Below are 15,642 nucleotides of genomic sequence, written 5' to 3' on the forward strand. Positions count from 1 at the left end.
TCTGTTGTTTTTATTGTTAGTTTATGGGATTTTTAATAATATATTCTGGGTAATAATCCTTTGTCACTTATATGATAATGAATCTATCACTGCATGGTATTTAGATTTTCTTTAACATCTTTAATAAAGTTATGTGGTTTCTCCAAAATAGCTTTGCACAGTTTTCGCATAATTTATCCCTAGGTAGGGGCACCTAGCTGGCTCAGTTAGAAGAGCATGTGACTCTTGATCTTAGGGTTGTGGGTGTGAACCACAAGTTGGGTGTAGAGATTACTAAAAAATATATAAATAAACTTTAAAAAAATTCAATTTTATTTATTTATTTATTTGACAGAGTGAGATCACAAGTAGGCAGTGAGGCAGACAGAGGGAGGGGGGAAGCAGGCTCCCTGCTGAGCAGATTGCCCAATGCACGGTTTGATCCCAGGACCCTGAGAATGACCCAAAGGCAGAGGCTTAACCCACTGAGCCACCCAGGTGCCCCTAAACTTTAAAATATTAAACAAAATTTATCCCTAGGTACTTTATTTTATTGTTGCTATTGTAAATTGATCTTTTTGTTAATTATATACAGTAATGACTTATATACAGTAATTCTTTTAATTTTCTTTATATTAATTTAATATCCAGTCATTGTACATAGATAATAATCTGCGAACAATGTCAGGTTTTTTTTTTCCATTATACCCTCTAGGTCCATCCATGTTGCAAATATATGATCTTATTCTTTTTTTTTTTTTCAGAGAGAGAGTATACATACTTGCATGAGTTGGTGGGGAGGGACGGAGGGAGAAGAAGAGAGAGAGAACCCTAAGCATGCTCCATGCCCAGCACAAAGTGTGCTTTGGGGTTCTATCTCACAACCCTGAGATCATGTCCTGACCCAAAATCAAGAGTTGGAGGCTTAACTGACTGAGCCACCGAGGGGCCCTGATCCTATTCTTTTTTATGGCTGAGTAATATTCCATTGTATGTATATCACATCCTCTTCCATTCATCAGTTGATAGACACTTAGGTTGTTTCCATGTCTTGGCTATTGTAAATAATACTGAAAGTAAACATGGTGTGCATATATCTTTTTGAATTCATATTTTTGTTTTCTTTGGGTAGTTTTGCTTTTTAAATTTCTCTTCCCCATAACTTTTATTTGCTTATATTACTTCACTGGCTTGGAGACTCAATAGAGTGTTCATTAGAAGTAGCAATAATAGATATGTTTATCTTCTTCTTGATTTTAAAGAAAATTAAGGAGGGCATGAGTTGTAATGAGCACTGATGTTATACACAACCAATGAATCATTGAACACTACATCAAAAACTAATGATGTACCATATTTTGGCTAATTGAACATAATAATAAAAAGAACTTTAAAAAAATAAAGAAAATGTTCTAATGTCAGTATCAAGAATGATAAACTAGGTATTTTCACTTGGTAGTTAATTTTCACTTCCAAACAGAAGTTACATATTGGCATTTTGGTGCAGACTTTTTCCCCTTTTATGTTATGTGTATATATGCGTGTATTTATAACTATATATTATGTTACATGTTTCTACATATAATATATAGAATAATTTGTGTTTCTATAATAATACCATAGTTTTAATTAACATAGTCTAATCATATAGTTTAATATCAGATAGATTATTTACCCCTCTCCTTTTTTGCTCTTAAAATTTTCTGGGCTATTTCTAAATGTTTATTTATGCAGGTGAACTTTAGAATCATTTTGTTAGTTTCCCTTCTCCTCTAAAATATAATCAGGATTTTGACTGGACTCATCAAATATGTCAAATAATTTCAAGAACTGTAATCTTTACACTAATGAGGCTTTATCTATAAAATCTATGTGTGCATGGCAGTCAAGAGAGACTCATTATTGTTTATATTTTCATCATTAGGATTATATCCCTACTGTCTCTATCCTGTGCAACCCAGGAATGAGACCTCGTCACTGGAAGCAGATATCAGAAATCGTAGGCTATGACTTGACTCCAGACTCTGGAACTACATTGAGAAAAATTTTAAAATTAAACCTTACACCATACTTGGAAAAATTTGAAGTGATAAGTGCAGGTGCAAGCAAGGTAAATATGAAGATCAACCAAAAATCATTTATTTGAAAGATCATTTATGTGGTGAGTTTGTTAATCAAATGATCATAGTTTTTGCTGGGGTTGAGTGTATAGTACTGTATAGTAGTGGGAGGAGATGAAGGAACACAATGGGAGACCACTCTTTTTTCCCCCCATGAAGTGTACACTTTTATACTACTTCTTCGTAGGAAATCCAGACTAGAAATGGCTCCTTTGACTTTTTCATGTGCCTGTGTGTCATGTGATGTGTGTGTATTCTAGTAGAATAAGTATGGCCTATAGGGTTCTTGAAATATACAGGAAGTATCTTCAGACTATAGCTTATAGAAAGGCTACTTCACAGAAAGTTCAACACGTATTTTAGTCTAGTGTCTACTTTATAAAGATTTTATTTATTTACTTGAAAGACAGAAATCACAAGTAGGAAGAGAAGCAGGCAGAGAGAGAGGAGGGGAAGCAGGCTCCCCGCTGAGCAGAGAGCCCGACCTGAGCCAAAGGCAGGACCTTTAACCCACTGAGCCAATCAGGCGCCCCTAGTGTCTACTTTAATACTGACAGTAGTAGTTTTCTTAAAGTGAATTTTTTAAAAATTACACTATTTTTCTTAGGAATTTTTAAACTGTTTGAGAAACCTTTTTAACCTAAAGAGAGTTACAGTGTCTTATACTAAGAAAATGACCGTGTAATTCATCCAATGCTTACTGAATTTACCAGGGCAAGTCGATACAGTATATGAGACTTTTCTTTGCCATCCCCTTCTTTCTCCTTTTCTCCCTTTTAGGAATTTTCATTAGAGAAAGCCCTGCACACAATGATGGGAACCTGGGATGACATTGCTTTTCACATAAGTCCATATCGTGATACTGGAGTCTCTATTCTTTCTTCAGTAGATGAGATTCAGGCTCTCCTTGATGATCAAATTATAAAAACTCAGACAATGAGAGGCTCACCTTTCATCAAACCATTTGAAAAAGAGATCAAGGTATGCTAAATATGATAACTTCTGGTCATTTATAAAAATTGTTACTTTATTACATATGTATTCTTGTGGGAATAAGTCAGCTTGTTGGATAGATTTGGTGACATACAGGAACAGATATTTAAAATTAATGTGAAACCTTATAGAATAGATCTGAGACATTAATAATTTTGAAAAGAACAAATTTTTTATTAAAAAAAACTTGGGGGGGGCATATATTGTATGGAGCACTGGGTGTGATGCATAAACAATGAATCTTGGAACACTGAAAAAATAAAATAAAGTTAAAAAAAAACTTTCCCCAATGACAGTGATAGACTTGGAAGGAAAACAGTTGGTACTACTGATTCTAACTTTAGATAGTCTAGACACTGTTTCATTTTTGTAACTTGTAATGAAGTTCTATATACTATACTTTAGCTATATTTGTAAACATTAAGCTTTAGAGTCTTTTAGAATAACTAATGAATTATGGCCCACTTGATATCAAAACAAATTATATTTGAGGCTATAAGATTATTTCATATTCTTATAATTGATATAGGTAGATACAGAAAGCAAACACAAATTATAATAATAGCATCATGGCTAGTATCAAAATTCTAACTGGGGGCTATATAAAATGGGGGAAAAGACAGACAACAAATGGATGCTTCCCTTGATATTTACAGCCCCTACTCTAGAGGCTTTACATTTATTAAACCATCTAACCCCCATAACAGGTGTTCAAGATGGGCAATGTTATCTGTACTCAGAGATAAGGACCAAGGCATAGGAAGATAGGTAATTTACCCACATTTACCCAGGTAATAATTGACAGAACTAGGATTCAAACCGAGGTAGTCTGGTTTTAATTTGAACATAAATAGTCCTCCATAGAAGACCTTGGCTCTCAGTAATTTGGAGAAGATGGAGTGGTGTTCTTTCAAAAGGACATAATGCTACACATTTTCCCATGAACCAAGCTGGTCTGCTTCTTCTGATAAGATATTATGTCTTCTGTAGAATTTTCTTATTTAACAAGAGAGAATTTACATGAAAAAATTTAAAAGCTCTAAGAGCTTTTAAAACAATAAAAACAAGAGACCTAATTTCTTGACACATAGAATATAGGCCATATATTTAAGAACAAAAGAAATTGTATAATGATCTTCAGCTAGTGAAATATCTTGTCAATTCTAGAAGACCTATGAGACTAAGGGGACCTGTTTCCTTGTCCCTCCCCCTGCCCCCCTCAAAGTTGTGTTAATGTAGAGTAGGATTTCTCAACCTGGTACTAATGACATGTTGAGCTCAATAATTCTTTGTCGTGGGGGCTGTCTTTTACATGTTAGGAAGTTTGGCGGTGTTCCTGGCTTCCACCCATGAAATATTAGTAGTACCTTCACCCCTCAGTTGTGACAAATTAAAATATCTCCACACATTGTCAAATGTCCCTTGGGGTGGAAGGCAAAATAGCCCCCGGGTTGATAACCATTGGTGTACAGCAGGACATTTCTGGATGATTTTCAAGCTTGGAATAATTCCCTAAAGATAAAGAAATTGGTCTAGATAACTATAGTCATTTCCTATGGTGAGTTCCAATGACTTAGGAAAACCTGGGACTTCCTAGGGTTTTTCTAAATCCATGTGATACCCATAAATGACCTTGAGCTGCTTGGCATTGATTTAAAAATAACAGTAAATTTTAAGTAAATATTCCATGCTGTAATTTTTAAAAAATATTTTTTAAATTTATTTGTCAGAGAGAGAGTGAGCATAGGCAGGGGGAGTAGCAGGCAGAGGGAGAAACAGGCTCCCCGCTGATTAAGGAGCCTCATGTGGAACTTGATCCCAGGACCCCAGGATCATGACTTGGGCCGAAGGCAGACACTTAATTGACTGAGCCATCCAGGTGTTCCTCCTTGTTGTAATTTATGGTTTTTCTTTAATAACTGGAATTTAGTACGGTGTGCTTTTCATTAAGGCCTGGGAGGACCGCTTGATTCGAATACAAGAAACGATTGATGAATGGTTAAAAGTACAAGCTCACTGGCTGTACTTGGAGCCCATATTTTGTTCTGAGGATATCATGCAACAGATGCCAGAAGAAGGGCGTCAGTTTCAGACAGTAGACAGACATTGGAGAGATATCATGAAGTTCTGTGCAAAAGATCCAAAGGTGAAGTCTTTATTTTCTCTTACAAATAAAGGGAACCTTTAACTGTGGTTATTCAAAAGCATCTGGCTCTTTTTTTTTCTGATTACAAAAGCAAAATCTGCTCATTGTATACAAACTGGAAAGTTCAGAAAAATAGAAGAAAGTGCAAAGCATTAAGATAATTTTACTTTTCAATTCATACAATACACTACTTATAACTCTAATGGTGCAGCTGCCTCAAATGCACATTTTACTCATTTGACTGTGATAGACACTCACAGCTATTCTTCTCTTGTAAAATAAACTAAAATAAGAAGAGGAAGGGGATGGACAGAGAGAAAGAGAAAGGGAAGGAGAATGAACATAGGTGATTCACCTGACATTCTACTCAGTGACTTTATATGCTTGGGAGCGATGGGAATATAGGATCTGCTGTTCTCTCAGTTGACCTCACTTGCTCTGTGTCTCTCCTAGTGAGTATAGCACCTTGTCGAGTGTGATTCTCATGTTGAAGGACAGACTATGTATTTTTCATACACAAAATACTCATAGTTGAAAGATATACATTCACTTTTTAAATCTGGTTTTCAACCTAAAATGTAACAATTTATTTCAATGCTGGGTGAAAATTAGCCATGCTGGACTTGGTGGGAGTCAATAATATGCTGAAACTATGAGTTCCAAGGATTTTGCCTTATGCAGTGACCTTAGAACCTTTGTGAAACACGATTTCTGGTAGGCCAGAAGTCAGCAACTTTTTTTCTGTGAAGGACCAGGCAGTAAATATTTTAGACTTTGTGGGACATACAGTCTTTTTGCAACTACTCAACTCTGCGACTGTCGTGGGGAGAAAGCAGCCAGAGACATTATGTTACTAAATGGATGTGTCTGTGGTATAATAAAACTTTCTGGACAGTGACATTTTATTTGCCACGAAATGTGATTTTTCTTTTCATTTTTCATCCTTTTAAAAATATGAAAATCGGGGCGCCTGGGTGGCTCAGTGGGTTAAGCCGCTGCCTTCGGCTCAGGTCATGATCCCAGGTCCTGGGTTCGAGCCCCACGTCGGGCTTTCTGCTCAGCAGGGAGCCTGCTTCCTCCTCTCTCTCTGCCTGCCTCTCTGCCTACTTGTGATTTCTCTCTGTCAAATGAATAAATAAAATCTTTAAAAAAAAAATATGAAAATCATTCTTAGCTCATAGGTCATTAAAAAACTGGCAGCAGAGTGCATTCATCTGTCAAAACATCAAGTTGTATACCTTAAATATATACAATTTTTATTTGTCAATTGTACCTTATAAAGCTGAAAAAAAAAAGACTAGCAGCAAGTTGGATTTAACCTGTGGGATGTAGTTCACCAACTTATACTGTAGATTGTTCACAGTTGACAGCTGTAAATATGAAAATTAAACCACAAACCAACCTAATGGACTTTCCCCACATCATTCAGAAGAATATATGAGAAATGAAAATGTGCATGACAGTTATAACTTCTCATTTGTAACTTGCATCCTTGGATAAGACTATTTCTGATTTATTGAATTATAATAATTTTACATGACAAAATATTTTACAACAATTTTCATAAGCCTTTTGACATTTCAACATTTTTGACATATACAATAGACTGTTTAGGACTTACAGTTATATCTGGTATATAAGTGCTGACCTGAACGAATGTGTATCTTTTAGGTTCTTGCTGCTACTTCTCTAACAGGTTTATTGGAAAAACTTCAGAACTGCAACGAACTTTTGGAGAAAATTATGAAAGGGCTTAATGCATATCTTGAAAAAAAACGGCTTTTCTTCCCTCGGTATGATGGGTAATTAATTGTGCTATAACTAAAAGCATTTTCTGATACGTGATGAAGGAGAACTAAAGCATTTGTATTTTCATGTTTTCTAGTTTTTTCTTCTTATCTAATGATGAAATGTTAGAGATTTTGTCAGAGACCAAAGATCCACTTAGAGTTCAGCCTCATTTAAAAAAATGCTTCGAGGGCATTGCTAAGTTGGAATTCCTTCCTAATTTGGACATTAAGGCCATGTATAGCTCTGAAGGGGAGCGAGTGGAACTGATTGCCCTAATTTCCACATCTGCGGCGCGAGGTGCTGTGGAAAAGTGGCTCATTCAAGTGGAAGATTTAATGCTCCGGAGTATTCATGATGTGATCGCGGCAGCCCGGCTGGTGCGTTTCCAAAGATTTAATTTCAGGAACACCCTGTGTTCCGCAAGTGCTTTCTTTTTAGGAGGTTTTGAACTTGTGTTGGTAAATTACTATTTATGGTTCTTAACTATTTTAAGCCATTTATTATTTTTTTCTTTGTTTCTAACATTATTAAGATAATGATACTAGTAAGAATTGATAATATGTGATTGAGTGCTATAAAGGACAAAAGGTTTTATGAGAAAGTATAAGGTACATATAATTTAGAATGGAGGGGGTGTTTCTAGTGATAGGCTCTTACAGAGAGTGAGATTGAAAGTGAGATCCAAAGTAGGAATTAACAAGATAAAGAGCAAAGGCAAGAGCATTCAGGTATCTTGTGTACAGAGCCTGGGGTCAGAAAGAACCTCAAGACAGAGGTGTGAAATCCGTGATCTATGGCTGTTTACACCTTAGATACTCAAAATGAGATAAACAAACATTAAAAGAGGGTATATAATATTTGAAAGAAATGTAACACTAGGGGCGCCTGGGTGGCTCAGTGGGTTAAGCCGCTGCCTTCGGCTCAGGTCATGATCTCAGGGTCCTGGGATCGAGTCCCACATCCGGCTCTCTGCTCAGCAGGGAGCCTGCTTCCCTCTCTCTCTCTGCCTGCCTCTCTGTCTACTTGTGATCTCTCTCTGTCAAATTAAAAAAAAAAAAAAAAAAAAAAGAAATGTAACACTGAAGTACAGCATGTACCTTACTTATGCTGATCCAATTAACTTAATCTTGAATAATAAAATTCAGTATATTTCTGTCTTTAGGACCACAAAGGAACAGCTATGTTCCTTTAAAAATTAAAAAATAAAATAAAATAAAATAAATTTAAAAATTAAAAATTAAAAAAAATTAAAATTAAAAAAAAAAGAAAGGCATTGCAGCCTTTTAAAATCCAGCAACTCACTTTATGTGAGTGAGGTACCCCCTTTCTTTCACCCTGTGAAGCTCATCTTATTGCAGTGGCTATTCTATTCAGCTTTAATATTCCTGCAGATAAATCTTGGCCTTTTCTCTTCTTTTTCTATTTATGATTCCAAACAGATTAAAACATGTAGGAAAAAAATCCAACATTATCCATGAAAGTATTTCTTGATTAGTATAGAAATTTACCTTCTGTGTATCTATAAATGACTCATCCATTTTTTGAAACTTCTCCTTCTTTGAAACTTGTCATTTTTTAAATTTCTAAATGTTGCTAATAAAATGTATTTAAGTAATAATATATTTATATCTTTATGTTTAACATTATTTTATCTAATGGTGTTATTGTATTAAAAATACAGTTCCCATTAGTGTCAAGTTCAAATTTTGTTCTGCAGCTTTTTCAATTTATAACTTGTATCTGCTATTATTACTTGAAGCAAGTCATTTTTCTATTTTTTTTCTTTTTGTTTTTAAAGATTTTATTTATTTATTTGATAGAGACACAGTGAGAGAGGGAACACAAGCAAGGGTGTGGGAGAGGGAGAAGCAGGCTTCCCGCTGAGCAGGGAGCCCAATGTTGGGCTCAATCCCAGGACCCTGGGATCATAACCTGAGTGAAGGCAGATGCATAATGACTGAGCCACCCAGGCGCCCATGAAGCTTGTTATTTTTTTAGGAGATTAAACTCCACCCTCAATCTATTTAAATACATTTTGAACATAAAAAGTTAGGAAAAATGAGAATATAATTTGAGCTCAAAAGCACAGATTGTTAAATTATTTATAATTCAACAAATATATAATTTTTGGAAAGATTTTATTTATTTGACAGAGAGAGAGAGAGAGAGAGCGAGAGCAGGAACACAAGCAAGGGGAGTGGGAGAGGAGAAGCAGGCTTCCCCATGAGTAGGGAGCCCAATGTGGAGCTCAGCCCCAGGACCTTTGGATCATGACCCGAGCCAAAGACAGATGCCTAACGACTGAGCCACCCAGGCACCCCATTATTGTTCGAATTATATACTCTGGTCATATAAGTTTTTAGAAAAGCTATAGATAAATCCTACAAGGGTTCTAGCTACTAATCCAGGTTTCCACTAGATTATATAATCTACTTTTCAATTAAATCAGCATCAATATATAATCTATTAAACCAATTTTTTTTTACAGATTAATAAATCCCTCCTTACATTTCATTATAATAGAAGTGATATGTATTCTATATAGAAAACTTGACAACTCCCTATAGCAAAGCAGCGTAAAAACGTATAAAATTGGTGCACTTGGGTGGCTCAGTCGTTAAGCGTCTGCTTCCGCTCAGGTCATGATTCCAGAGTCCTGGGATCAAGTCCCGCATCAGACTCCCTGCTCAGTGGGAAGACTGCTTCTCCCTCTTCCACTCCCCCTGCTTGTGTTCCTCTCTTGCTGTGTCTTTCTCTGTCAAACAAATAAATAAAATCTTTAAAAATATATAGAAATAAATTTCTGGAATAATCAACAATCAAATGTTTCCAGAGATAACTGATTATTAACATATTAGTGTTCATTTTACTACTCTTTTATGAATAAACAAATGAATAAATGAACAAATGAATAAACAAATTTTTCTTTTAAATAGTCATCTGGAAATTTTCATAACTATGTGATATTCTAGCCTATAAATATATCAAATGTTGTATTTCCCCATTATTAGACATTTAGCTTTTTATTCCTTTCATAATCTTTTAAAGTTAGAAATGCATTTTAATTGTTCAGGCATATCCAGAATCCGCAAGAAAAGACTGGGTTCGAGAGTGGCCTGGCCAAGTTGTACTCTGTGTTTCTCAAATGTTCTGGACTTCTGAGACACAGGAAGTTATAAGTGGTGGGACAGAGGTAAAGCATTTATTTATTTATTTATTTATTTATTTACTTATTTACTTATTTACTTATTTACTTATTTATTTGTTTGTTTGTTTGTTTGGAGAGCGCATATGCAGGAGAGGGGCAGAGGGAAGAGGGAGAATCTTAAGCATGCTCCATACCCAGTATGGAGTCTGAAATACAGCTCGATTTTACAACCCTGATATCATAACCTGAGCCAAAATCAAGAGTCGGATGCTTAACCAACTGAGCTACCCAGGTAGCTCAAAGCAATTTTTTTTATACATATAGCATTCTTTTCTACTGCTATGTTTCTTAGTTAGCTTATCTATTTTTGTAAAGGCAGTCTTCCCATCTGTTTATACATCTAGCATTAAAATTATAGTTATTTGGAAACTTGTTCTCAGTATTTTATGAAGCTTAGACAAACCCATTCTGTTCTAGAATTCATTTCTATATCAAGATATGAAGTCAGAATTGTTTTGTAAAAGAGTATATAAAATACGTATTTTAGATACTATACACCATTAGTTTAATTGCTTTTTTATTTTGTAGGCATTAAAGAAATACTATAAGGAACTTCAGAATCAGCTAAATGATATTGTAGAGCTGGTAAGGGGAAAACTGTCGAAGCAGACCAGGATTACTCTGGGAGCTTTGGTTACAATTGATGTCCATGCCAGAGATGTGGTCATGGACATGATTGATATGGGTATGTGACTCTTCTCTGTAATGTTAAAGATAAAATATTAATAGCTTCTAGAAACCAAGTTTTATACTATATGTTGTTTTCACTCTCAACAGAATTTAATTTACTTGATTCTTTCTATAAATTAGCAAATTATTTTAATATCTGCTGTTACAAAAAATGATAGGATACCTATTTTTCAAATTATTTTTCCTTTTCAGGATTATGTGTCTTGTTTTACCTTATTCTTTCTAGGTGTCTCCCATGATACAGATTTCCAGTGGCTTGCTCAGCTTCGATATTATTGGGAATTTGAAAATGCTCGAGTTCGTATCATTAATTGCAATGTAAAATATGCTTATGAGTATCTTGGTAACTCACCTCGACTTGTCATTACACCGTTAACTGACAGGTGTTACAGAACATTGGTATGTATTTAAATTATTTTGATTCATACATTAAAATTACTTTTTCGTTTGTGTCATACTTTTTTAAAAGAGATTTTATTTATTTATTTGACTGGGAGAGACACAGTGAGAGAGGGAACACAGGCAGGGGGAGTGGGAGAGGGAGAAGCAGGCTTCCCGCTGAGCAGGGAGCCTGTTGCAGGGCTCGATCCCAGGACCTGGGATCATGACCTGAGCTGAAGGCAGATCGCTTAATGACTGAGCCACCCAGGTGCCCCTGTTGTCATACTTTCTTATCCAAATTTAACATGGCTATCCCCATTTTATTCTCTTTTAAAAATTTTTTTGTTAACATAAAATGTATTATTTATTTCAGGATTACAGCTCTGTGATTCATTAGTCTTACACAATTCACAACACTCACCATAGCACACACCCTCCCCAGTGTCTATCACCCAGCCACCCCTATCCTTCCCACCAATCCGCCCCCCCACCCCCGCACTCCAGCAACCCTTCCACTCCAGCAACCCTCAGTTTTGTTCCTGAAATTATGGGTTTCTTATGGTTTGTCTCCCTCTCTGGTTTCATCTTGTTTCATTTTGCCCCTCCCTTCCCCTATGATCTTCTGTCTTTTTTTTTTTTTTAAGATTTTTTTTTTAAATTTATTTGACAGACAGATCACAAGTAGGCAGAGAGGCAGGCAGAGAGAGACAGGAGGAGGAGGCAGGCTCCTTGCTGAGCAGAGAGCCCGGACCCTGAGATCATGACCTGAGCTGAAGGCAGAGGCTTTAACCCCTGAGCCACCCAGGCGCCCTGATCTTCTCTCTTGTTTCTCAAATTCCTTGTATCCGTGAGATCATATGATAATTGTTTTTCTCTGATTGATTTATTTCGCTTAGCATAATACCCTCTAGTTCCAACCACATCATTGAAAATGGCAAGATTTCATTTTTTTTGAAGGCTACAGAATATTCGACTGTGTATGTATACCACATTGTCTTTATCCATTCATCTGTTGATGGACATGTAGGCTCTTTCCATAGTTTGGCTGTTGTGGACATTGCTGCTATAAACATGCAGATGCACGTGCCCCTTTCGATTCCCGTGTTTGTATCTTTGGTGTAAATACCCAATTGTGCAATTGCTGGGTTGTAGGGTAGCTCTATTTTCAACTTCCTCCATACTGTTTTCCAGAGTGGCTGCACCAGCTTGCATTCCCACCAACAGTGTAGGAGGTTGCCTCTTTCTCTGCATCCTCGCCAACACCTGTCATTTCCTGACTTGTTAATTTTAGCCATTCTGGCTGGTGTGAGGTGGTATCTCATTGTGGTTTTGATTTGTATTTCCCTGATGCTGAGTGATGTTGTGAGCAATTTTTCATGCATCTGTTGGCCATTTGGATGGCTTCTTTGCAGAAATGTCTGTTCATGTCCTCTACCCATTTCATGAATGGATTATTTGTTCTTAGAGTGTTGAGTTTGATAAGTTCTTTATAGATTTTGGATACTAGCCCTTTATCTGATAAGACATTTTCAAATATCTTCTCCCATTCTGTTGGTTGTCTTTTGGTTTCGTTGAGTGTTTCCTTTGCTGTGCAAAAGCTTTTGATTTTGATGAAGTCCCAGTAGTTCATTTTTGCCCTTTCTTCCCTTGCCTTTGGTGATGTTTCTAGGAAGAAGTTGCTGCGGCTGAGGTCGAAGAGGTTGCTGTCTGTGTTCTCCTCAAGGATATTGATGGATTCCTGTCTCACACTGAGGTCTTTCATCCATTTTGAGACTATTTTTGTGTGTAGTGCGAGGAAATGGTCCAGTTTCATTCTTTTGCATGTGGCTGTCCAATTTTTCCAACACCATTTGTTGAAGAGACTGTCTTTTTTCCACTGGGCATTCTTTCCTGCTTTGTTGAAGATTAGTTGACCATTAAGTTGAGGGTCCATTTCTGGGCTCTCTATTCTGTTCCATCGATCTATGTGTCTGTTTTTGTGCCAGAACCATACTGTCTTGATGATGACAGCTTTGTAATAGAGCTTAAAGTCTGGAATTGTGATGCACCCAGCTTTGGTTTTCCTTTTCAACATTCCTCTGGCTATGTGCGGTCTTATCTGGTTCCATATAAATTTTAGGACTATTTGTTCCATTTCTTTAAAAAAGGTGAGGATATTTTGATAGGGATTGCATTAAATGTGTAGATTGCTCTAGGTGGTATGGACATTTTCACAATATTTGTCTTCCAGTCCATGAGCATGGAACGTTTCTCCATTTCTTTGTGTCTTACTCAATTTCTTTCATGAGTATTCTATAGTTTTCTGAGTACAGATCCTTTACCTCTTTGGTTATATTTATTCCTAAGTGTCTTATGATTTTGGGTACAATTATAAATGGGATCAACTCCTTAATTTCTCTTTGTTCTGTCTTTCTGTTGGTGTATAGAAATGCAACTGATATCTGTGCATTGATTTTATATCCTGACACTTTACTCAATTCTTTTGTGAGTTCTAGCAGTTTTGGGGTAGAATCTTTTGGGTTTTCCACATAAAGAATGATATTATCTGCAAAGAATGAGAGTTTGACTTTTCTTTTTTTCTTTTTTTAAGATTTTATTTATTTATTTGACAGACAGAGATCACAAGTAGGCAGAGAGGCAGGCAGAGAGAGAGAGGAGGAAGTAGGCTCCCTGCTCCCTGAGCTGAAGGCTGAGGCTTTAACCCACTGAGCCACCCAGGCACCCAAGAGTTTTTCTTTGCTGATTTGGATATCTTTTATTTCTTTTTGTTGTCTGATTGCTGAGGTTAGGACTTCTAGTACTATGGTGAATAGCAGTGGTGATAGTAGACATCACTGCCATGTTCCTGATCTTAAGGGAAGAGCTCTCAGATATTCACTGTGGGTTTTCATTGATGACTTTGATGATATTGAGGTTTGTACACTCTATGCCTACACTGTGAAGAGTTTTGATCAAGAAAGGATGCTGTACTTTGTCAAAAGCTTTTTCAGCATCAACAGAGAGTATCATATGGTTCTTGTTCTTTCTTTTTTGAATATATTGTATCACATTGATTGATTTACGGATGTTGAACCAACCTTGCAGCTCAGGAGTAAATCCCACTTGGTTGTGGTGAATTATCCTTTTAATGTACTGTTGGATCCTATTGGCTAGTGTTTTAGTGAGAATTTTTGCATCCATGTTCATCAGGGATATTGGTCTGTGATTCTCCTTTTTGATGAAGTCTTTGGATTTGGGATCAAGGTAATGCTGGCCTCATAGAATGAGTTTGGAAGTTTTCCTTCCATTTCTATTTTTTGGAACAGTTTCAGGAGAATATGTATTAATTCTTCTTTAAATGTTTGGTAGAATTCCCCTTGGGAAGCCATCTGACTCTGGACTCTTGTTTGTTGGGAGATTTCTGATTACTGCTTCAGTTTCCTTACTGGTTATGGGTCTGTTCAGGTTTTCTATTTCTTCCTGGTTCAGTTTTGGTAGTTTATATGTCTCTAGGAATCTATCCATTCCAGATTGTCTAATTTGCTGGCATATTGTTGCTCATAATAAATTCTTATAATTGTTTGTATTTCTTCAGTGTTGGTTGTGATCTCTCCTCTTTCATTCATGATTTTATTAATTTGGGTCCTTTCTCTTTTCCCTTTGATAAGTCTGGCTAAGGGTTTATCAATCTTATTAATTCATTCAAGGAACCAGCTCCTATATCTGTTGATCTGTTCTCCTGTTCTTTTGGTTTCTTTTTCATTGGTTCCTATTCTGACCTTTATTGTTTCTCTTCTCCTGCTGGGTTTAGGCTTTCTTTGCTGTTCTTTCTCCAGCTCCTTTAGGTGTAGGGTTAGGTTGTATATTTAAGACCTTTCTTGTTTCTTGACAAAGACTTATATTGCTATCTCCTTCCCTCTGAGGACCACCTTTGCTCCATCCTAAAGATTTTGAACAGTTGTGTTTTCATTTTCACGATTTTTTAAAATTCTTCTTTAACTTCCTGGTTGACCCATTCATTCTTTAGTAGGATGCTCTTTAGCCTCCATGTATTTGAGTCCTTTCCAACTTTCCTCTTGTGATTGAGTTCCAGTTTCAAAGCATTGTGGTCTTAAAATATGCAGGGAATGATCCAGTCTTTTGGTACTGGTTGAGACCTGATTTGTGACCCAGGAATTGATGTATTCTGGAGAATGTTCCATGTGCACTAGACAAGAATGTGTATTCTGTAGTTTGGGGATGGAATGTTCTAAATATATCTGTGATGTCCATCTGGTCCAGTGTGTCATTTAAGGCCTTTATTTCCTTGTTGATCTTTTGCTTAGGTGATCTGTCCATTTCAGATTTCAGATGGG

The 15,642-nt window shown here is 36.3% G+C and overlaps 1 protein-coding gene across 6 annotated transcripts in view; it reads left to right on the forward strand.

The window, feature by feature from the left end:
* DNAH12 (dynein axonemal heavy chain 12) overlaps positions 1–15,642 on the forward strand; it is a 224,768-nt gene that overhangs the window by 66,935 nt on the left and 142,191 nt on the right. For all 6 annotated transcript variants that reach the window (XM_047691438.1, XM_047691441.1, XM_047691430.1 and 3 more), the window contains 8 exons: positions 1,904–2,089; positions 2,880–3,080; positions 5,044–5,238; positions 6,910–7,031; positions 7,124–7,406; positions 10,103–10,222; positions 10,766–10,922; positions 11,154–11,326. In XM_047691438.1, the coding sequence (XP_047547394.1) occupies positions 1,904–2,089; positions 2,880–3,080; positions 5,044–5,238; positions 6,910–7,031; positions 7,124–7,406; positions 10,103–10,222; positions 10,766–10,922; positions 11,154–11,326 (1,437 nt within the window). The remainder of the gene's footprint in view (positions 1–1,903; positions 2,090–2,879; positions 3,081–5,043; positions 5,239–6,909; positions 7,032–7,123; positions 7,407–10,102; positions 10,223–10,765; positions 10,923–11,153; positions 11,327–15,642) is intronic.

Source organism: Lutra lutra, chromosome 1, assembly GCF_902655055.1.
Source record: "Lutra lutra chromosome 1, mLutLut1.2, whole genome shotgun sequence".
NCBI classification, from domain to species: Eukaryota; Metazoa; Chordata; class Mammalia; order Carnivora; family Mustelidae; genus Lutra; species Lutra lutra.